Source organism: Neocloeon triangulifer, unplaced genomic scaffold (assembly GCF_031216515.1).
Source record: "Neocloeon triangulifer isolate White Clay Creek 2 clone unplaced genomic scaffold, ASM3121651v1 ptg000004l, whole genome shotgun sequence".
Lineage (NCBI taxonomy): Eukaryota > Metazoa > Arthropoda > Insecta > Ephemeroptera > Baetidae > Neocloeon > Neocloeon triangulifer.
In genome coordinates this window covers 4,903,481-4,926,265 of record NW_026775547.1, presented here as the reverse complement: position 1 = coordinate 4,926,265, position 22,785 = coordinate 4,903,481, and the positions used below count along the sequence as shown (strand labels likewise).

Genomic DNA, 22,785 nt, shown 5'->3' with positions numbered 1-22,785 from the left:
ATATTACTTTTCTTGATTTTTTTACCATTATGCTTGCAATAATTCTAGATTTCAAAATTTTGATTGGATAAGAAAAGAATATTTTCAGTTACAAATAATTTTGATTAACATCCGCAGGATAAAACAATTTCAAATTAATTACAATCTACTTATTTTGAATATATCCAGAAGAGTCGCGTTTTGATACGTACGTGCAACATAAATAATGATGCACACGTGTAAATGCCAATTCAAGTCTGTTTTATGAAGGGTGTTTGTTCCCTCCTTGTTAAAAACTGCTTGGAGAAGCATAACGCCTTTTTTACGAGTCTATAACTGGGAAAAGTGGGGCGACTTTATTATATCGGTTCTCCATCCCGAGTGTTCTCATCTTACGATTCGTTATTGTTGTTTGTTGCAGTGCCTCCCGAGAGACCAGTGATATTCGATGCGAAAAGACGTGACCGGACCAAGATCCTGGAACCGTACAACGAGGGCAGCGACGTCCACCTTATTTGCGAAGTGTCTGGCGGTAAGTCTTGCTATAGGTCGTACACAAATTGCAACTCCAGACGCGTCTTGAGACCGATTTCGAGGAGAAATGAAATCGCACGTCGTCGCGCTCCATATCCAAGGGCCCATTGTTTCACTCCATTTGTGTGTCAAAATAGTATTTGGAGTCTCCTTCACACACTTCTTGACTCACGCTCTCCTCGTTTTTTTGTTCGCCCAAAGAAGAATCGACACCGCAAAAAGCTTTTCCATCGTTCAGAGATGCATATTTTATTCCTATGTAAAAGGAAAAAGAAAAGATGAAGCGATTCTTAGATTGAAAATTGCAAACATTCTTACAATTCTTTGCTATTGAGCATCCTATAGATTAAATAATATTTTTTATGGATTTCATAAATTAATTGTTCCTGCCAAATGGAATGAAGATTGAAAATTTAAAAATCTAACAAAGATGAGAGAAAGTATAAATTTTTATTTGGCTACTCAGCTTTAGTTGCTGTTAGATAAATTAATTTATCAAATTGGAAATAAAAATAATATTTAAATTTAATAGACTAAATAAAAAAATGAATAAAATCAATTCTATTTAATAAATTTATAAAATGCTAAAATTTCAATTAGATATTTAAAAATTATTAAAAATGTTTTTCCATTTCTATTAATTTATTAAGTCACAAGTTAAATTTTATGTTAAAATTTTCTAAATTTAACATTTCGACGATTAAATGAATTAAATTCTTGCTATTTATACTAAAATTTCACAATATTACAATGCAATAGAAATTATTAGAAACTTCAATAATGCAAAGAAGTCTTATTGAAAGCAAAAATCACAAAAATCATCATTCTCCTCATTGTACTTGAAAAAATAAAATGAATAAATGGATGTTTTTTCTCAATTAATTTAAAACAGAGAGCCACAATTTGAAAGCTCACTAACAGAATGAATTTTATGGCGAATCCAAATATTTTAGCTAATTTTATTTTCATTCAAAGAAGTTTTGGTCTCATAATTATTAAATTCATTCTAATTGGCCTAATTGGCTCCTAGCCTGATTGAATTGACAACAAAATTAATATTCAAATCGTTTAACGCAGTCAATAGCAATTTTTTATCCCAAAATGTAAAAGCTCTTTGAAAATTACTTTCGTTTTTCCTGTTAAATTTAATTGAACGATTTATGGCGTGACGCCAGCAGCAAAAAGCGTTTTCGAATCATAAACCCGGCTCGGTTCGTGTGCCAAGAGAACGGAAAAAAGCGTGATGCTTTACTATTGGCGCACCAGAACACACATAAATAAACAAGAGGCATTGCCAGTAGCGAATGTATGTAGTTGCAAAAGAGTGCCAGTAAATGGAGTCCCCTGCGATCGGGAACGCCACAGTGAAGTGAGCCGCGGGCACCTTAATGTAATTTACGTGGAAAATAGACTTTTCTCTTTCTCTGCAAAGCCCCTGGGCTGCTCAAGCAAAAGATTTAGGAGGCCGAGTAATGTGCGCCGAGGACGTCTGTTTTCCACTCAATTCCTACCTCGTCTCGACAATTTATGGCACAAAGGAAAAACGCAAAACGCATTGTTATATTTTATGAACCAATACAGAAAATATTCAATTAACGATTTTTAAATAAATGGAATTTTTTAAATTGAAAATCAATGAACAGATTTGTTTTCAAATTTATTTTCAAATATTTAAAGTTTGCATATAAATATTGACATGTTTGTTTATTCTACACGAATTTGATTGGAAATTCGGTTGATATGTTTATCTGATTTCCTGGATTTCATTCAAAGGCTTGAACCAATCCCAATGTTGATCTCTCTCGAAATGTTTGCTACTCTAGAAGCAATAGCCCCAGGCTAAATGCTTCTTCGTCTTTGAAGATTTGCAAACATTTGACCTTGCCAAGTTGCACGCAAGTCTAGTTTCGCCATCATATTCTAGAAAATAAGAGACACACAATCCTCCCACATCCAACTTCACCAAACTCCTCGGGGCGAGCAAACATCCTCAGATGTCAGGATATTAAATTTGTCCAACGAGGAAAGTTGAGAGAAGCAGGTCTTAATAGACTCTGCGTGTTTTCTTTCGTATTTGCAACGGGGTATAAAACGGAAATAAATTAGAGGTTTTGCATATGTGCGCATTTAGAGGAAATTTAATTAATAAATCACCAAGCTCTTCATTTAATCGTTTCAAGAGGAGCTACTAAAAATATAAAAATGTTCTAATTCTTGCAGTTTTTAATATTTCTTAAAATCTGCGAACTATTGGAAATTTCCGAAATGGAAACGAGACCCCATTTTTTTTTAGAAATTTCACATTAGATAAATTTTTAAAGGAAAATTAATGATTTTTTTATTGATTAATTTCAGGTCGGCCAAAGCCAGAATTAAAGTGGTTTCTTGAAAACACGCTCATCGATGATTCTTACGAGTACAAGCCAGGAGACGTCACCGTCAACAGGCTCGTCTTTCCAAACATCGGCCGCCAGCATCTCAATTCAAGACTGATTTGCCTCGCCAGCAACACAAATTTGAATGAACCGGCAATGAAGGCGGTCGTGCTTGACATCAATTGTGAGTTTTTATCCCTCTATAATAAACTCTAATTTTGTTGGAAATTTTAAAAAGGTTTTCAAACTTGGGGAAAAAATAATTCTCTATTATGGTTTTTCCCCCATGAAAACTGCTTTGAGTGATATATTTTGTACTTTATTAATAAGTATTTGCTTTTTTATTCAATAATAAACTGTTATGTTACAGTGAAACCAATTGCAGTCAATATTGTGACCAAAGAAAAGCACGTTTCTGCTGACAAAAGGTACGAGGTGGAGTGCAAAGCGTCAGGGTCGCGACCTGAGGCCGTCATTACTTGGTGGAAGGGGAGCAGGCAGATCAAGCGTATCACCAAAAATGTAAGTTTTTTTCTTATCAATTTAATTGCATGTTGTGTTAATTAAGTACAAAGATAAATTACTTTCATTTCATTAACGCTTAAGAATGTTTAAATCTGGTGAAAATTTAATAATAAAAAATATAAATTATTCATTTTATCAAATTTCAAATGAGGTTTACAAAGATTAATTATATTTTTTTTTAAATGTATTTCTTCATTTAAGAAAACTCTTACTAATATTACAATACATTATATTTGTAGATAAATATATTTTTATTAAATTTAATATCAAATAATTTATATAAAGCATGATCCACACCTAGAATGAATGTTTATATTGCTAATTCAGATTTGTGGAGGTCCATCCGAGTCTTAAATTAAATTAAATTCAATACATTTTAATGTGACATCATATATTGAGAAGGCAAAATTAATTGAAACTTTCGTAAAATGAATAAAAATTTTCAATTTAATATAAAATTGTTTTGAATTATAAATTTTTATATTGTTAATTATACAAAACCAAAGACTTTATCATTCAAATTATTGAAAATTTTTAAATAAAATATATAATTAATTTATAATATTGGTATGTAAGGTAGACTTGAAGCTCAATTTCAATTCAATGATATAATATAATTGTTATAGAAATTGCATGCGTAAGTCAAAACTCAAAACTGATGCGTTGGGATGAATTGAGAAATGTGTCAATAACCGCAGTGGCTTGTTATGAACGTGCAAGTAATCCGAGTGCGTCCCCGTTTGTCACAGTTCGCTGAAGACGGCAACCACACCATTAGCATCCTGACGTTCGTCCCCGGTATCGATGACGACGGCAAATACCTGACGTGCCGCGCTGAAAATCCCTCGATCCCCGAGTCCGCCCTCGAAGACAAGTGGAGACTTGACGTGCACTGTGAGTATCACATTTCAGCCTGCGGCACTGTTGCGGTTCCTGCCTGCGGTGCTCGATCTGCTCGCAATTCCACGGTTTATAAGGAACCGTGAAAAGTGCATGACCCTTGTTGAAAGATCAGTCATTTGCCAAACAAATATTTTGAAGCATCAAGCAAAATCGCTTTTAAAGTTCACAAGACAAGACTAAAAATGGTTAAATACTGTTTTTAATAAATTATTCCGGTAATAAAATAATCGCTAAAAGCACAGAATAGTTGCAAATTATATTTTTTTAACAATAAATATTTCAAATTATCTCTCAGTCTTGTCCTTCAATTGAAAGCTATTATACTATTCAGTTTAAAAAACCCATTCCATTTCTTGAAATAAATGTCGAAAAATCGCGTTTGGGATTTACAATGATTATATTTGCTTTAGTCTTAAAAAAAATCCATTCAATCTCCAATTTTTCCACCGACGACAATCGGGTACACGCGCGGAAAAGTTCAATTTGTGATACGCAATAAAGCTTTTCTATGTTCATCGCATACAACATTCAAGCCTCTCGCATCCAATATCTTGTGAAAACACGAAACAGAGTGGCCCTTTTTTTGCCACGTCTCCCACCTGCTGATCAATTCGTGCGGCGCCCCAAGGCTTATATCGATCTCCATCTCAACACAACTCACTTTTTCGTTGATGCAATTGGCAATTTCACAAAAAAAAATCGTTCAAAAAATTTTTGCATTATTTTTAGTTGGTAATTTCATTTAAAATTGTCGAAAATTTAAGTTTAATGAGCAATGCATTATGTTTTAATTACAAATATTAGCTATCAATACGCAATTAAAGTGGATTTTTTTAATTTGCTTCACTTCGGCCATGTTCTCAGGTTTTACAAATTATTTACTTGGTTACCAATGATTTAGTTGATTTTTTAAACTATTTTTAAGTAATAATTTGCCAAAAATTATTTTTCTCTTTTCATAGACAAGCACAAAATTTTAAAATGTAGTCAATATATTTTATTCTTAATTATCATATTAAATTGGTTTTTAGAACAGTCTAGTCTAGTTTTATCAGTCATTAAGATTTTATCAGCAACTTGAATATTTAATTTTTGAATAAATTTGCGTCAGTTACAACGTCTATGGGTGAGCTTCTATGTAGACGAGCATTTTTGAGTGTTAAAAGCACATCGGCAGCAGGGCAAACAAACACTCATCTCGCAGAGTGTTTGGCACGAATACATACCCGCCCTGAAGGGGTTGCTGAGTCGCTCGTCCCCTGCTTTGTCGCCTGGTGAAGCGAGAGCGCAGAAAAGATCACGCATCGCCACTCGAGCAGCTCCGCAGCCCCAGGTCGCGATAAGCGCACTCACATCATGCTAGTCTGCTCATGCGACACATAATGCACAGTTTCGGTTTTCCAAAATCAATGCCAGCGCTCTTTTATTTACCACATTTGTTGTTTATCTTCAAAGGCAATGATAAGATGATTGAATAAAATCTAAATGTTCATTTTAAATAGGACCGTTGGAAAAGGATTTTTTTTTAATATGTTTAAAAATTGCAAATGTTTTCTGGATTATAGCATAATCGTGTTATTTTTTGACCACAAGTATTTTGGACTTTCACAGGGAAAAAAATTAAAAATTTCAACATTATAAATTATTTTTTAAATTTCTTTTGCTGAATTTTTACTACTGGCAATATTAGTTACAAATTTTATTACAAACTAAAAAAAAAAACGATCTAATATCTAATCTAATTTTATTTATTTTTTGAAATTAAATGAAAATAATTTATAATCCTAACAATCGAAAAAGCGTTAAAAGTGAACCTTTTGAATATCTTTTTCTTTAAAATACTTTCTCAACTTCAGTCTAACATTGAAGCCTCAAAAATCATCATCTTCTTTAATTAATTGTCTTTTTTTTTCGGTACATTTGCATGCTATAAACAAAACATCAGAACCGTTTTGTCTTTGACAACAAGTTGTTTTCAAATCCACGAACGTTTTGATTGTCAAGACTTCTTCGTCGTAGAATAGTTTGGGTTGAAAATTACATAAGTTCCAAGCACTCTGTCTAACCTTTATGTTTTGCATTTTAATCCCTCTCACTGTTTGAATCCCGCAAAGTATGCCTGAATGAGTTTAGCAAGAATTTCCTGAGCACCTCTCATACTTTGCAGAAACTCTATCTTGATCAAAATTTCAACCTTTCTTTGACGAGCGAGTCGCAACTCAAAGAAAGTCGCTGCAAAGTGTTTTTCCCGTAATCCCATTAATGCAGGCCCGCGTCAAAGGAAAAACAGCCCGAGGTCAATATCGCGCTGGAAAAGGAGAGGGGCATTAGTTAACCCCAGAGTCTGAACTAATCCTTTGGTGTGACTTGCGTGCAAGCTTTGCAATGAATGAAAAGGAGGCGAGACGAGAGAGCACCGCTGGAAATGAGCGCGACGGTCAAATGCACTCGCTAGAGAGAGGGATGGCTTTTTTCTTTTCTGGGACGGAAAAGTCGTCGCCAGCAGTCGTCATTATTTTTAATTAGTATACTCGCTCTTTTTTTCGTGCCAGCAGCGGTGCAATAATTAGTTCTAAGCTGGTCACCATCGCAACCGGGCAAGAAGAATAAAACCCTCGGCTTGGCTTGCATGCGGAATAAAGTGGGTCATTTGGTGGCTGCACTCGCTCGCCTCTTTACAGCTGCACACGCGTTTGTTTAAGATATAATGAGAGGATTAAAAGCTGACACTTATTCCACAGATGAAAACAAACTTCACCAAGATAGATCCTAAGTGACATTAAAGCTTGTTAGCATATCGCACATTTTTTTGCATCTTCCTTGCTTGGAAATATGAATTATTTAAAAAAAAAATCAAAATTTGCATAAAACTGTAAACTTCTAAAGTAATTGCCAGATTAAGTATTAAAAAAAAATGGATCAATTTGAATATTAAAAAGAAAAATTACAAATATAATTTTAAGCTATTTATTTAGTAATAAGAGTTCTAAAGATGTCTTATCATCAGATTGAGTTTATTGACGCCTGCTCGAAATCTACCATAATCGACCATTTCGCCCTAAATTAACTTTATAAGTTTATATTATATATTTAAATGCGATTAAACAAAGCAGACAACATTGCAGAAATTCGTACATATATTTTTGTAACAACAAAAAAATCACAGTTTCTGATAATTTTACAAAATATCAAAGATGGACTAAATCTGATCTTTTTTCCTTATGTTTAATTTTTTTCAAACCACTTCACTCATGAAATTTAAGACGTTTTTAACTATTTCATCAAGAAATTAACTGAAAATAAACCAACAATTTTGAACTCATCAATTGATAAATCGTCAAATCAAAAAATGGTCACACACAAATTTTTATAAGCTATAATTGTCAAGCATAAATTCTGAAAATTAAATAAAATAAAAAATTTGTCATTGATGGTAAAATTTTGCATTAAAAAAAGTGATAACAGATGAAAGTAATTTAATTATATGAGGTAGTTAAAGTAGCTTTTATTCACTCAAATAAAAGTGATTTCCATGAAAGAGAGACTCTTTGTTTAGGTCAGACTGGGTCAGACTAAAACCTTAATAATAATTAATGGATTTCTCTGTACTTTATTATTATTTTATTAATTTGGCCATTATTTATCTGAATACTGATAAGGTGTGAAAATTTAAATTTGTTTATTTACACCAATAAATTTATACATGATTATTTTCCGTTGCGGAGGGAAATTTTTCAACTTTCCCCTTCGACATGGGTTTTGCACTACCTCGACAAATGAACCTGGTCTCTTTGTAATTAAGGCTTTCTCGATACTGAAAAATTTCCTCTTGTTTACAGATGCACCGTTGATCACGCTGAAAATGGGCAGCACGCTGAACGCGGACGACATCAAGGAGGGCGACGACGTCTACTTCGAGTGCCACATCAAGGCCAACCCGAAGATCTACAAGAAGACCTGGTTCCATAACGTAAGTGCTGGCTGAGCGCATTCATTAATAATTCATTAGTAGCTCGTTCGCTCGCGAGCAGCCAGAGTTTTCATTATTTCTCTAATTTCGCCCGGCGATATGAAAGCAATTTCGGTTTAATTTTCCGCGGCGTTTTCTCAAAAGAAAATCGAGCAGGTTTCTATAACGTGGCCGCCCCCACCCGCCCCCTGCCTTCGTCAGCCAACTCGCGCTGCTATTCATTCAAACCCTCGTCTCGTTAATGATGTAAAAGCCGCTTTTGCAGTTATTAAAAAGCCTCGCGCGCGCGAGGACGACGAGCTGCTTCTTCATTTTGCTTTTAATCTTCATCAGCAGCCTCGCGAATCGCGAGCAAACTCGATTGCCAATGAGAAAGAAGAGCCTTTTTTCCAAGCACTGATAGTTCGGCAAGCTCTGTTTATTTTATAATTTTTTATTTTCTTTTTGGATAGCAGAGGAAGGCTAAACGCGCAATTATCTGAAAAGAAAATTGATTTTTTTATTGTGCATAAAAAAAACGAAAAATTTTCTTTAAATTGGATGCCACCCATTCTCTCACTAGTAATCAATCAATTGGCTTTTTACTTCTTTCAAGGGAATTCATAATGAAAAGTTAACAACTTTTGTGAGAATATTTAGTTTAATTGAGACCACACATTTCTTAATTTTAGATATGTGGGGAAACTATAGCAGATTTTAATTCCAGTCTAGGTGTAAAATGAAAGACACTACACGATTCCTGGCCAATTGAAGTTTTCTAAATTTTTTTAGGTATTTTAATTGTTATAAAATTTCAGGTAAAAACAAATTAATTATTTGATTATAAAAAGAGGTGCAGGAAAATTAAATAATTAGCATTGATAAATCAAAAATTTTTATTACACATAGTTATAAGTCTAGATTATATAATAAAACTGCTATTTACTCATAAATAAAAAATGATTTTTACTATATATATATATTTTTTTTTTTTTTTTGTAATTGTTAAAATTTAATATTTAGTAATATTGATTTTCTCACAAATAAAAGTTTTTAAAAGCATCTTACTTTTATTTTATAAACAAAGTAGATGCTATGGTATATTTTTATACATCAGAGCTGAAATGCTCATCATGACTGAGCAAATAAAAGTTAATGTTACTGAGTCCTTATGCAAATATACAACTTTTAGAAATATTTTTGTTGAATATTTAGTAATATTTTTTATACTGAATCTTACCAAATGAACTTGTATTTAATTCTAACTTATCTTCATCTCAAATGACTGAGGTACCTCTTCATGATGACCTATGGTTTTGTGTATTAATATTTATTTTTTTTTTTTTTAAGTTCAAGCTAATTTTTTTATCAAATATAAATCAAGATAAGTTCTCTTTTCCTTAAGTTAAATAATAATTAATTTTTATTAATATTTGTATCTTCAAATTGACTTAAACTTTGCTTCTAAACAGCCATTTTGGGCTGAACGTGTACCCAAATTTAATGGGAGCTCTTTAGGCTATTTCCAATTTCGGCATGAAACTTGTGCTTTGATAAGAGCGCACAACGCAAACAAGAGGAAGCTTCAGGGGGGTGCAACCTCAAACAAAGAGTTGTGGGTCGGCCGAGCGAGTGGCGGTCGGGCCGCTTTTTATCTGGAAAAAGCGGGGCCGGTTCGTCTTTTTTCGCCGGGAGCGAAAACGCTGACTGAGGAGCGAAAAGGAAGGGTCTCGGGCCTATCAAACTTTCCCAAGAGACACGCGCGGCTGATTTGCATATTTCAGGAGAGAGGAAGCACAATGAGCGGGCGAGGTGCTGCCACGGTCATACACACATGTGTGCGAACTCGTCCCACGCAGCGGCCCAGCTGCGCCGTAAAAGCTCAGCGCAGAAACCTCGGCAGACCGAATTTTGTGTTTGTCTGCGGCAAATTTGAATATGTTAATGCGGCGGCGGCGGGCGCGAGCGAGCGAGCGAGCGAGCGAGAATCTGCAAAGAAAATAATCATGCAGATTACGCGGTCGCGCGCAATCTCCTTAATTGCGATGTTAAAAGGTGCGTGTGCCGGCGACTCTCATTTGAATTTTCGATTCGCGCCCGCCAATGTACCTGCAAAGCACCCCAGTCACCGCTTTTAATAAGCTAATGGCAGTTGCGATAAAAATCGTTGGGTTAAATTTTCTATGCAGTGACGAGAATTTCCTTTTTTATTCTTTCGTACTGAATTAGTTTTTTTTCACAGCGTTTTTTTTTTTAATTTGCATAGAGCAATTTATTGATGATTCAAAGAAATTTAAGCGTTTAATTCTATCATATCATGTCAAAATGGAACCATTGCGGATTCATGCTGGATTTAATTTTCATCAAAATACAAACTCAGATTTGAGAACTCTGTATTCATATTTAATTTAATTAACAATTTTTATAGATTTTATAACAATAAATGATTAAAAGAAATAAAATTTTAAATCTAAAAAAAATATATATTAAATTAGCATACAAATTATTTAATTTATTATATTATTGTTTATATAAATTTGCATAACATTTACACATTATAAAAAAAACAATAATTTATATATAAATATATAGTAATATTTTAAATCTATTGTTTAATTTTTGCCATCTTTAAATTTGGAAAATTAAACAAAATCAAATTATTGGTCAGACAGATTTGATTTTTTTATTTTAATTAGGGCCGATTAGAGCAATGGAGGAGTAGTTTAAGCAATGGAGAGAGAAAAGATGAGAATTTTACATAAAAAGTTTAACAATTACAAATAACATGCAATTTTCCATCGTCATCATATTTAATAAGAATTCAAATTAATAAATTAATTATTTTGAAGAAAGTGGCACTTGAATCATAATAAAAGCAAGTTGTCAAAATCAGGGTCCTCCTGTTTGAGAAAGTTTTATACTATTTAAACATGGATGTTGTCTAAAATACAATAATAATCAATAATTAAAGTCTGAATTCTAATAACAATTCCAGGCTTAGTTAGAGATGATTTGCTTATTAAGTAATCATACAACAACATTAATTTAAACATAAACACCGCATTTGTGTGACTCGTGTTCTGTCGGGAGCTACGCCCGCTGCGATTAATTTTGAGCCTTCCGCAGTAAATGCCATCAATTAATATCGAATTAAGCAGGTGTGTGGTTAAATTGCGCTTTCTCTCGCTCGTTAATAAATCACCTCAATGCCGCGCGCGATTGTGTTTGGTGCGTGTGTTGTGCGCCCTGCTTGGTATCTGCTGCTCTCCTTCCGAAGCTAATATGTTTATAATGCGCGCGAGCAGTGCCGCTGATGCGTTGTTTGGTGGCGGCGGTGCGGTGCGGTGGCGGTGCACAAAGGATACACACAGTGTAATGCGCGCGTGAAGGAAATTCCTGCCAGGCTGCGGTTCGCCAATTTTGAAATAATCCCTCTCGAATAAATTCACATTAGACGCTGCACCGACGACGCTTACCGTTGATAATTGTTGTCACCGTGTTGGCCGTGTTGCTCCGCGTTCTGAAACAACAATTTCACATAAAACAGCTAATGAATTTGTTTTTATATTCTGTTATAGTAATAACGCTTATTTCCTTCATAATAAATTCATAATACTCATAATACAATTAAGTTAAAATAATACTGCAATACAACCTATTTAATAAAAATATTAAAGAAAAAAAATGCCCTGCATTTTTAGCAATTTTAAAGTTTTTTCTGATGAGAAGAGAGTTTATTTAAGAAAAATGTATTGTAAATTTTCTTTAATTTCAATTTCAGCTAGAAAAAATAACGATTTTTCAAAACACTCCATTCAGGTTGAAGAGAATTTTATTTTTTCTACATTTCTTGCCCTCATCTTAATTTTAAACTACCGCTTTCGCCATGATAGCAAATGTGTGCAACTTAAGCCGTGTGCTGTGTATATCGCGTCCACATTTGACGTAATGAAAATATATTGGGTGCTGCTTTGCTCGGAGCGCGCAGCCTTTTGTGTTGTTTAAATATTCATTAGGCGTAATTAGCTCGCTCATTTTCGCCACCGAGAACGAGCAGTCTGCAACAATTAAACGAAGGAAGTGGCGCTGAACTTCGCCACTCTGCGGCCCAACTTTCGCCCGGCGGGCCGGCCGCCAAGAACGCGTTCTCTGCGGAAGCTGGAGGCGGGCGAGGGTGAAAAATGGCTTACTTAACCGGATGTTACTCAAGAAAGTTTCATTCACGCTCAAGGGCTCGTTCCTCAAATTTAGGACTTGGCATTCGCACTTGAATGAAGCGCAGGTTCAACAGCACTTAAAACTTAAAATTGATTAAATGTAACACTTAAAATAATAAAATTAGCAGATAATTAAAAAAAAATGAAATATTAAAAACATATTTAAAAAAAATTATACATTCCATGTTTCATGCCTGTATACAATTACCTGACTGATGACAAAATCTGTTCTTCCCTGATAAAAAGCGACTTTTTAAAGTCAGATTTTCTGAATAAATCCAAGTTAAATCATTCCATTCAATAGCGAATATTGCAAATTGTTCTTGTTTCTTCTTCTTTTTACAATCAGATATCAAATGCCTTTAAGAAAATAAAATCAAGTCGTTTGTTTATATTATCACTTGTTTCGTATAAAATGACGCAATTTTAAAAGATTCATGGTCATAATTCAATTGAATAAGAAAATGTAAAAATAAAAAAAATTCTTTTTGTACCGATTCATATATTTCCGCAATATTTTTTATTAAGGTCGAGCAAAAATTATTTATTCTTTTCAGCATTGCTCGAAATTCTTCCATGCCATCGGAATAAAAGAAAAATGCGGGTCAATTTTAACACGTCGCTTCTTCCCTCGGCTCTCATTTAGACAAAGGACCTGCGGCGAGAGGCGGTCAGCGGCTTATTGAAATACTTGGCGAGACAGAAACAATGGATCACTGGAGCGTGTCTCTTTCCCTCTCAAAGAAAGTGGGGGCGAGACAGAGGCCCCCGGGGGCGGCAAAAGTCAAGCCGAAGAAGATCCGCTGAAATGCACTCAAGGGCTCACCCAACCCGAGTGTGGTAGGCAACCTGCCCGACCGCAGTGACAAACAAATTGCCTAGTCAAGCTCCTTACGTCTGTTGTAATTATGATGCGAATTCCCCACTCCACTCTCGACTGCCTCGTTGAGAGGCATTTAGCTTCTTGAGTGACGGAATTCCTGCTCTCGTCTCGGTATTAATCTCGGCAGCACCGGCTGCGGTGGCGCCCCCGAATGCCAAACTTTTGTTATTAAATTTACAAGTTTGTCTCAATCAAGCAAGACATGCGCACGCTAGCTGCTTTTGGGTCAAGAATAGTTAGTTAACTATGTAAGTACTTGTCTCGTAGAGACACGCTGTGGCTATCGGATTGCAATGTTCCAGTGGGATTTGAAAATTATCTCTGGATGACATAATCTGAATATCAGTTATTATCACAAATATACAAGCCGAATGCGACTGAATATGTTGAAACTTTATGGGTATGCAGATGCTGGAATCAAGTATGCATGTTTTGAATAATTCTGGAATTCTGCACAAAATTAATTAAACAAGCAATAAGCTACAGTTTTTTTTCTAAGGCAGGAGAGATTTAATAATGTAAGACATAAACTTCTCAATTTTTTCCATGTAAATAGCAGTTAAATAAATTAAATTAATTTGATTATTTCTATTCTTAAAATTTTGCCCTGTGATTAAATTTGTATTATAAGAGAAATAAAATTGTATTTGACGGACTTTTATGCAAGTTTGGAGTTAAAAATTCCTGATTACTTGGAAAAAATTTGATATCTCCAAATAAAAATGAGTGAGGGATATTTTTTATAATTGTTCTGGGGTAGAACCTGAGCGAATATTGATTTCAATTATACGAGTTAAAAAATGAAACTTATGGACTTTTGATTAAAAGCGAATATTTTTAAAAATTCTGTCTTATTTTGTAGCGAAAATGAAGATTTCTTAATTTCATTTCATTTCCATCAGATTTCCATGGGATTTTAAAAACTGACTGGCCAAAAAAAGTACCTTTGAAACTTTGCAATATATAATTTATTTAGTATTGGAGACTAAGATGAAGGATACTTTTATCATCACCAGTCTGCACCAGTCTAATGGGAAATACATGCAAAAATTCAAAAAATATTCTACAAAAAAAAATTTTAGATTTATAATTATTAAATGTAATTTCCACCAATGAATTTGATATATTGTTAATATTTTACAGAATATCTTTAAGATAATTTCTCCTGAAAATGAACATGTCTTGAATCTTCCTTTTGCAGAATCGTGAGATTGTGCAGAACGTGAGCGCTGGCGTGATTATCAGCGACAACAGCCTCGTCCTGCAAGGGGTCACGCGCTTCAACGCAGGCTACTACACGTGCATGGCCACCAATGCAGAGGGCAAAGGCAACAGTAATCCCGTGGAGCTGCGGATAATGTGTAAGTAGCGAATTCCTCCTCCGTTCCTTTAATTTCTGCTCCACCGCAGTAAAATTTTGTGTCTAGCATGAGAACGCTCGTATTAATTTCCACTCGTTTAAAAACGTGTGTGCGATAAAAAAATGTTGCTTTTGTGTGTTCACCATTAGTGCAAAAAAGTATAGTGTAGAGAACAGTAGCTATGCGTCGTGCGGCAAGTCATTTGCATTTAAATTGAAACTGCACACGTGCAACTTGGCCGGGTGCTTTTTACCACCACGGCGCGCACCTGCTCGTTAAAATGCTCGTAATTTTAATTATTTTTCCAGGCGTGAAGTGAAGCGCGAAAATTCATTTCCGCGCATTGTCGGGCGGTAATTAAAAAAAACTTATGCAATTTCTCTCACTTGCTCTCTCGCGTCCTCGAAATCAGCAAAAGATCCGGGCGCGTTTTATTGCCCCGAACCAGAGAAAATCTTTTTATGTTGGGATTTCGAGTTAGAGCAAGATTTATTGAACGCATTCTGGTCTTCCACGTGTCAACCCAAGATGTATCTCTGAGTCGTGCTGCACTTTTTCCCGCCGAGACTTTGGTCATTGTAGCGGCGACCAACAATGCGCTTACGTGCTCCAAGTTTTTTCTCCACGTTGTGATTTATTGCTGTTTCGAATGCATTCAAAGGACAATCTACTTTTTTGTTAAGATTAGCTGCTTCCTTAGATGATTCTTGACAATTATTTCGTAGAAAATAATATATGTGTACACCATTAGTTTGCACATAAAAAAACTTTCAACAAAGGGGATATTTAGATCGAAATCAAATGAAGCTTTTTTTCTTCAAAGAATTTATTTATCTTTCAAAAACCAAACTAACTGTTGTATTACAGTATTATAAAAATAGTTTGAAATTTCATTTCCATTGCTCAACTTCATTCGTTTCATTTCACATCACACTTATTAATTTTCCAGTCTGTTCCACACAGACTTATTTTCTCAGGAGAAAATTAAAAAAACGATCATATTAATATAGCTTTTTTTTGTCCTTTACAAAAAATTTATTGGCCTTTTTAAATTTAAATGTAACATTATTTATAATATGTAGTTTTGACACTTTTTTGATGAATGATCATGGTATTTATTTTATAAAACAATTTAAAACATTTTAAATTATTTTTTATAATTTATTATTTAAAAATTTATTTTTACAGTAAAAAAGCACGCATAAAAATATTCCGATTAAAAATAAATTTGACATAAAAATTCAAAAAATTATATATATATATATTTGTATATCCGAGCAAAAATTTGTGCCCAATCAATTGAAATAGATATGTTTGCATGACCATGTTTAAAATTATCCCGTTATAAATGCATTACTTTTAGCGTAGGATCATAATTAATTAAAGTGTTGATTTTGGCTGCACTTAATCAATATACATTGGAAATTCAAAAAGTGCTAGTTAATCTGTCGTGATCAAAAACTTTGCAACGATTTTTTGCATTTCAATACAGCACAGGTTTTACGAGAGCAGCTATGCTCTTCTTCTCTTAGAGAATTTTAATTTAGCGTGCAGTAATTACAAACAAAGGCGGCATGTCGTTCCTTCTCTTTTGTCTGGGCCACAGAAAGCGCGCAAATGCGCGGCGGCAACGCGCGTTTGCAGGTTTTTGCTGGTTTCTTTATTGTGGTTTTTATTACGACTGAAGCTGCAGCGCACGAGCCTCGTAAACAACAACAGCATGTGCTCCGGCGTGGAAATTATAAAATACAAAAAGCAGTCGCTACACTCGAACGCTTGCTCGTTTTATGGCTGCACCTCCTTTTTCCTTCTTTTTGTTCGTCGCCGCTCTTTTTTTTAATAAATTCACTCGGCCGCATTTAGTCGCTTTTGCTTCTTGGCGTGCGCATTCGCCTCGTTGGACGATTTGCGGTGCTTTGAGAGACTGAATTTGAATTAGTATAGGAGGTGTGAGAGTCTAACACACACGCAAATAAACCGGCACTTCCAAGCTCACAGAGATTCAGCTGGCGGGCGAGATTGAATTACATGAGACTTATACGTTAAAAACAAATTATTTTCGGTTAAATTGAAATGAAAGCCCAAATTTTAAAATTTATAATATGCAATTCTGTATATAAAAAATTTAAATTATTGCAACTAGGCGTTTTCAAAAATTGCATCATAAATATCAAATAACTTTTTTTTTTGTCTTTTTATGTTTCATAAATTTGATCATTTTTTAATTTTGGATTTTGGTTTATTGTGAAGATATCCCTACTACAATTCTAAATTTTTAGTTCCTGTTTCTAGAAAAAAGATATTTAGTGTTTCTAAAATGGGCTAACATGAGCTAAAATTTAGCAAAAATAGGCAAACTTGAGCAAAGTCAATGATGAGAAGAGAAAAGGAGCAGGATAATTAAATATTATTCTAAATTAGGGAAAATTAGGATTAATAACAGCAAACTTAAGCTTCGCTGGTATTTAAAATTATATAAAAAAATAAAATATGATTATTTATTAACAAATAGTAAGCCTGTTTCTTGATTTTGAAATTATTGACCACGATCTCCATCAGTCGATAGCAAAATATGGAAAATCCTTTTCCAATATTTGCTCGCTGTTCGAATTTTTTATTTATCTTTTATCAGTTTCCTCTTGTAAATATGTATGTTTGACTTAAAAAAAGGCATGTTGCAATACATTTATTTAATCATGTTGCAATACATCAAATTTATTTTTGTATCTAGTATAACACTTTGTAAATATGTATTTTTTCAAGCTCGTTTTACTATCTGCATTGTGCTTTTGCCTGCTTGTTCTGAACGTCCTTTTCACACACAATATTATCCCGAAAAAAGCCTCCCTCCCCTAGCATCAGCGTAAAAAGCCTTAAACCGTGCGTAACAAGAGCGGAAAGTAAAAAAATCTTCCCTAGTATACAACAAAAGCCCAAACCCCCTGCACGAGACCAACCCCACAAAACTCTCATCAAATCTGCGGCCGGCTAAATAAATGGCCGCCCTCTTTCGAAAAGAAAAAATCGACCAAGGGGGAATGAGTAGATTTAATTGTAATAATGACGGTCGCTTTTCCACGCAATTACGCCGGCAAATAAGGAGGCAGTCTCGGCAATTATGTGGCACCACAATTTGCAGACGTGCCAACGTGCCGGGACGAGCGCGAGGAGCTGCTGGGCGCCCTGAAGCACGAGACGGTGGTGGTGCGGTGCGAGGTGGACGCAAACCCGCCCATCGTCTCCTTCACGTGGACGTTCAACAACTCGGGCGACGTGGCCGAGGTGCCGCACTCCAAGGTGACCAGCGACGCCACCACCAGCCGCCTCAACTACACGCCCGTCGCCGACATGGACTACGGCACCCTGGCGTGCTGGGGCGCCAACGCCGTCGGACGCCAACGCAACCCCTGCATCTTCCAAGTCGTCGCCGCAGGTGAGAGACAATTTGCTGCAAAATATTTATTTAATATACTCGAATTTTAAGTTTTAACTGCATTCAGATCATAAGAATAAAATTAATTAATTAATTAAGCTTCACCAAAATCACACGGTCAAAAATAAATCTACCAAAATATCACATTTTAAAACACAAATCTGATTCATTGTCAATGTTAGTAATATTAGAGGTTAGAGAAGATTATTATATTGCCTGTTAATTTTATTGGTTTGTACAGAGCATTTAAATTATTTAAAGTTTGTTTGAAGGGAAAATTGTGTAAATTTTGAAATTTAATTTAGGATTTTTTGCAATTAAATTGATGGTCATAAAACACTCCAAATTTAATCCATTTTTAGCACACACTTGCTAGTTGCGACATCTTTTCTTCTCTTTTTTTAATAGGATTAAGAGTGCAACTAATAAAATATAAATATAATTGATAAAAAAAAATTCACAAATATTTATTCTATTGATTTGCAACTAGAATTAGAATGTAGATTTAGCAAATAAATTTAAACATGTATTTCCAAGACACGACTTTCATATTTTTAAATAAACAAAGATTAATTCAAAGAAACGGTTATTTACTTTTGCTGCAAGTGTATTTTTATTCCAAAATAAACATTAAGGGCGAACCTTAATACTATATTGTCTAGTTACAAGTTTGAAGTTGTACCCAAATGGGTTAATAAAGATAATCATCATTAAAGGGCAAACCAAAAGCCAAACCTGGCTCGGGCTTCTTTACAACAGCATACAAATTGCTTTTGTTGTTGACAATTAAAGACTTAAAACGCTATGGGCAGCAATTGCCTTTGTGATATATCAATATACACGCAATTTGCAACTAAAATGAAGTTTAAAAAAAAACCAAAATCTTACAAATAATAGAAGAACAAATTAGGTGATTTAAGGTTTCAAAATGATGATTATTTTCAGGCTCAAATTAAGAAAAATAAAGTGGGAAAAGTGTGAATCAATGTGTTTTTTCAACCCTAATTCAAGCTATTTCACACATTTTTAAATTTAAATAGAAATAAATTCCATTACAAAAAATTCCATCAGCAAAACTGGTTTCAAATTGCTTACTTTCCCGTCGCTCTCATCATGCACTAATGAGCTTTGTCTGTAAATTCGTCCACTAATTAACAAACAAACAAGTATCTGTGCAAATAATAGTTATTAATTTTGTCGTGGCCAGCGCTTTTGTCGAGAGAGTGATGATTTGTGCCGCCGGCAATCAATTACCTGCTTATGGTGACGGCACCGATATATATTACGCATTCATTCATTCTGCGGTGTCTGGGCGGCTTTTGGCACACATTAATCAGCAGGCGCAAAAATGTTCACTGCGCGCGTGGGAATAATAATTAACCCCCGCGTGTGTTTGCCGTTGCAATAACAATGCCGTAATGGCGGTTAATAAACTGCTCAGCGTGGCTTTTGTTTGCACACAATAATTATGCTGCTCCCCACATGCTGAGAGCGCCCTGCTTTGGTAATTGGAGTAATTTTCCACTGTAATTTTGTGGAACTTAACGTGTAACTAAAATAACAATAATTTACGCTGCATTAATTTAGCCAACTGTCTCAAGTGATGGTCAAATTTGGATAATTTTGAAGTACCAAGGGTTTTTTCTTCTATACTCTAGCTATTTATTTCGAATTTAGTAGGTTTAAATAATAAAAATAACAATTATACAAATTTATTTTTTATTATTAGATCACTATTCATATAAATTTTTCCATGAATATTTGACATAATATTAAATTTAATATTTATGTTATCATGTATTTATTTAAATCTAGTTTTTAGGAATAGGAATATATATTAGTATAAAACATTCTAAGATAAAAATGGCTTATTTTTTATAATTTACAAATTATATTTAAATTTATTTAAAGATTTGCAACTTAGTAAGTGGTTAAAAAAAAATTTAAAAAATATTCATAAATTGTCAGTTGTCAGTTGGGTTATCTATGATTTTAAAAATGCAAAATGTTGTTGAATCTATTACAAAATATGAAATCTAGATTAGAATTTTTATTAAAAAAAAAAATAATAATAAGCTTTACTTCTCTCCAAGATTTTAAAATCAATAGTAGATAAATTACTGATATTTTGCTCATTTTACTGCTTTTGAGGTCATAAAGGATGATGGGTTTTATAATTTAAATATTTTCTTAAAAAATTTTGGTAACCTATTTTAAGGTGGATCAAAATAAATTTTCGTTAATGCAAGTTTGGGCGAAATATTAAAAAAAAAACCAGTTGATCTAACAAACATTTCACATTTATAACTCCTTCTTCGTCCTGCTTTAGGTCGACCCTTTCCGTTGACCAACTGCAGCATCACGAACCAGACGGTGGACAGCCTGACCGTGGACTGCGTCGAGGGTTTCGACGGCGGTCTTCCGCAGTACTTCCTGGTGGAGGTGCTCGAGGTTCCTGAACGCAGACTGCGCCACAACGCCACTTCCAGATTTCCCACATTTACGCTTCACGGACTCGAGCCCGGACTGAACTTCATGCTGCAACTTTACGCGGCCAACGCCAAGGGCAGGTCCGAGGCGACGCTCATCGAAGGGCTCTCTGTCAAAGGAGTGGCAAAGTTCACAGGTAAGCAATTTTGTTTTGATTTGGAATAACCTTAATTAATCTTATGGAGTGTGTAATATTTCTGTTAAATTAAATTTTAATTATTTTTGCAAATATTTATTGACAATGATGAATGATTGTACAAAACGTTTCATTTTAAGCAGAGAGTCACAGTGAATATTCATTTAAAAAAAATATTTTTTAATATTAAATTATAAATTTGATACACGCTACAATTTCCATGAGATCAGGAACTTTGAAAATAATTATTACCAAAGATTTGTGATTAAAGCTTTTTATTGAATTTAATGTGTATTGCAAATTCCGCATTTGACAATACTTTCTGAAAATTCAACAACATATATCATTGTTTTGAAATTAGAGGATTCAAGGTATTTTAACGATGTACCCGGATGGAAATTATATAATTAAGAGGAAGCGATCGATCAGTTGGAATTGAAAAACAGGCAAAGTAAAAGTGAATACATTTTTGCGCTTCATGAATTTCCTGAAGCCAAAACTTCACCTCTATTCTTTTCAAAAATTATTTTCCACTGGCTGGGAAAATTTTGAGTAGAGGTAAAGGGGCATACGGACTCCCCTCGATATGAGCGTCCTGATAAATGTTACTTGATTTTGCAATCAGTCTTTCTTTAAGCTTCTAATATGTATTTTAAATCCTGAGGAAATTTGTATAATGGTTTTTTAAACTTTGGACAAAAATTGATAGACATATAAGCAACAACATCTTTATTTGCAAGTTTAATTTAAAAATTTCTTCTTGATTATGCTGAAATGAATAACTGGGCTTTTGCTTGCTGCATCATTGTTTTATAGAAAACATTTTGTTATCTTTTTTTCAGACCCTTTGAAGAATTTTAAGCTTTGCTAAAATAGACTTTTCAGATTGAAAATTCAGCTATATAAACGGACAAATAAACCAACTTTTTTTTGCCAAAGCTCGGCTGCGTGTGGAAAAACAGGATGAAAAAGTCAGAAAGCCTCTCGCATGAATATGCAACAAGCAACGCAAAATTAATATTTCAGTGGCGAAGCGGCGTGTGTACTGTGCACACAAACAAACAAACAACTGCAGCTAGCAAATCCAGAAAATTTGCCCCAACAAAGAGCGAGGACGCAAAACAAAATTGCACCCACCGAGAAAAACAAACGAGTCGCGAGTATTAAAGTTTTGTGACCGCAGAAATAAAAGGAAAAAGAATCCAGTGCCGCCGGTGGCGCTGAAAAGGAAAAGATACACGCGCACGTACATGCAGAAGTGAGGAAAGAAAGAACAAGTTGGTCGCCGTCGTACACTATTTTCCTTTTTTTATTTTCCAAAGTCGAAGCACGCGCCTGAATATTGAGTCGGTCTCATTTTACCTCGCGCGCTCCATTCAATGTCAATATTACAAGCGAATAGAGATAAAATATTAAGTTAAAAAGAGTGAGCAAGCGGTGCGCGCCAAACTTTGCTTTTATATGCCCATAAAAAATTCGCGGCAATATTTTGGTGAAGGATGACAAACTTTGCGAAAAAGAACTAAAGGAACTTAAAGAAAAACATGTCAATACCTTTTGTTGAGCTTGCTAAATGGAAAAATGCTTCTGTAAGAAAATTCACGTCTAACACAGTTTTAATATGCTAAAGCCGTTTTAAATTTGTAAAAATTCGCAACACAATTGTGCGTGAATTATAGTTTTACGTGAATTTTATCATTTTCCTGCGGTGACATTTTTTTTTAAGGATTTTCATTTTTTTTTTAATTCGGCAAGACCTGAACACACCTGTCCTTGGTTTTATAAGCGTCAACTTTCTGAATATTTGTAAGAATTTGAGAAAATCTTAAATTATTAAATTTTTATGTTTTTAATATTTTTAAATGTATATTTAATAAAATTAAAAACATTTATGTACCAATAGTTTGCTCCTCTGATATAGTTTTCAATGTTTTTTTTTCTTTTGTTTTTTTTTTAAACTTTAATGGGAGCAAAAAACCCTTTTCACTATTAATTTTTCT

General features: G+C 34.2%; 1 protein-coding gene across 3 annotated transcripts in view; it reads left to right on the top strand.

Moving 5' to 3' along the window:
- The window catches only part of LOC132193354 (hemicentin-1), a 186,111-nt gene that overhangs the window by 152,587 nt on the left and 10,739 nt on the right, over window positions 1-22,785 (top strand). For 2 of the 3 annotated variants that reach the window (XM_059613971.1, XM_059613972.1), the window contains exons 4-11: window positions 401-511; window positions 2,869-3,072; window positions 3,259-3,410; window positions 4,163-4,307; window positions 8,156-8,286; window positions 14,567-14,726; window positions 17,866-18,159; window positions 20,489-20,785. In XM_059613971.1, the coding sequence (XP_059469954.1) occupies window positions 401-511; window positions 2,869-3,072; window positions 3,259-3,410; window positions 4,163-4,307; window positions 8,156-8,286; window positions 14,567-14,726; window positions 17,866-18,159; window positions 20,489-20,785 (1,494 nt within the window). The remainder of the gene's footprint in view (window positions 1-400; window positions 512-2,868; window positions 3,073-3,258; window positions 3,411-4,162; window positions 4,308-8,155; window positions 8,287-14,566; window positions 14,727-17,865; window positions 18,160-20,488; window positions 20,786-22,785) is intronic. The other variant, XM_059613974.1, reaches the window with a different exon arrangement.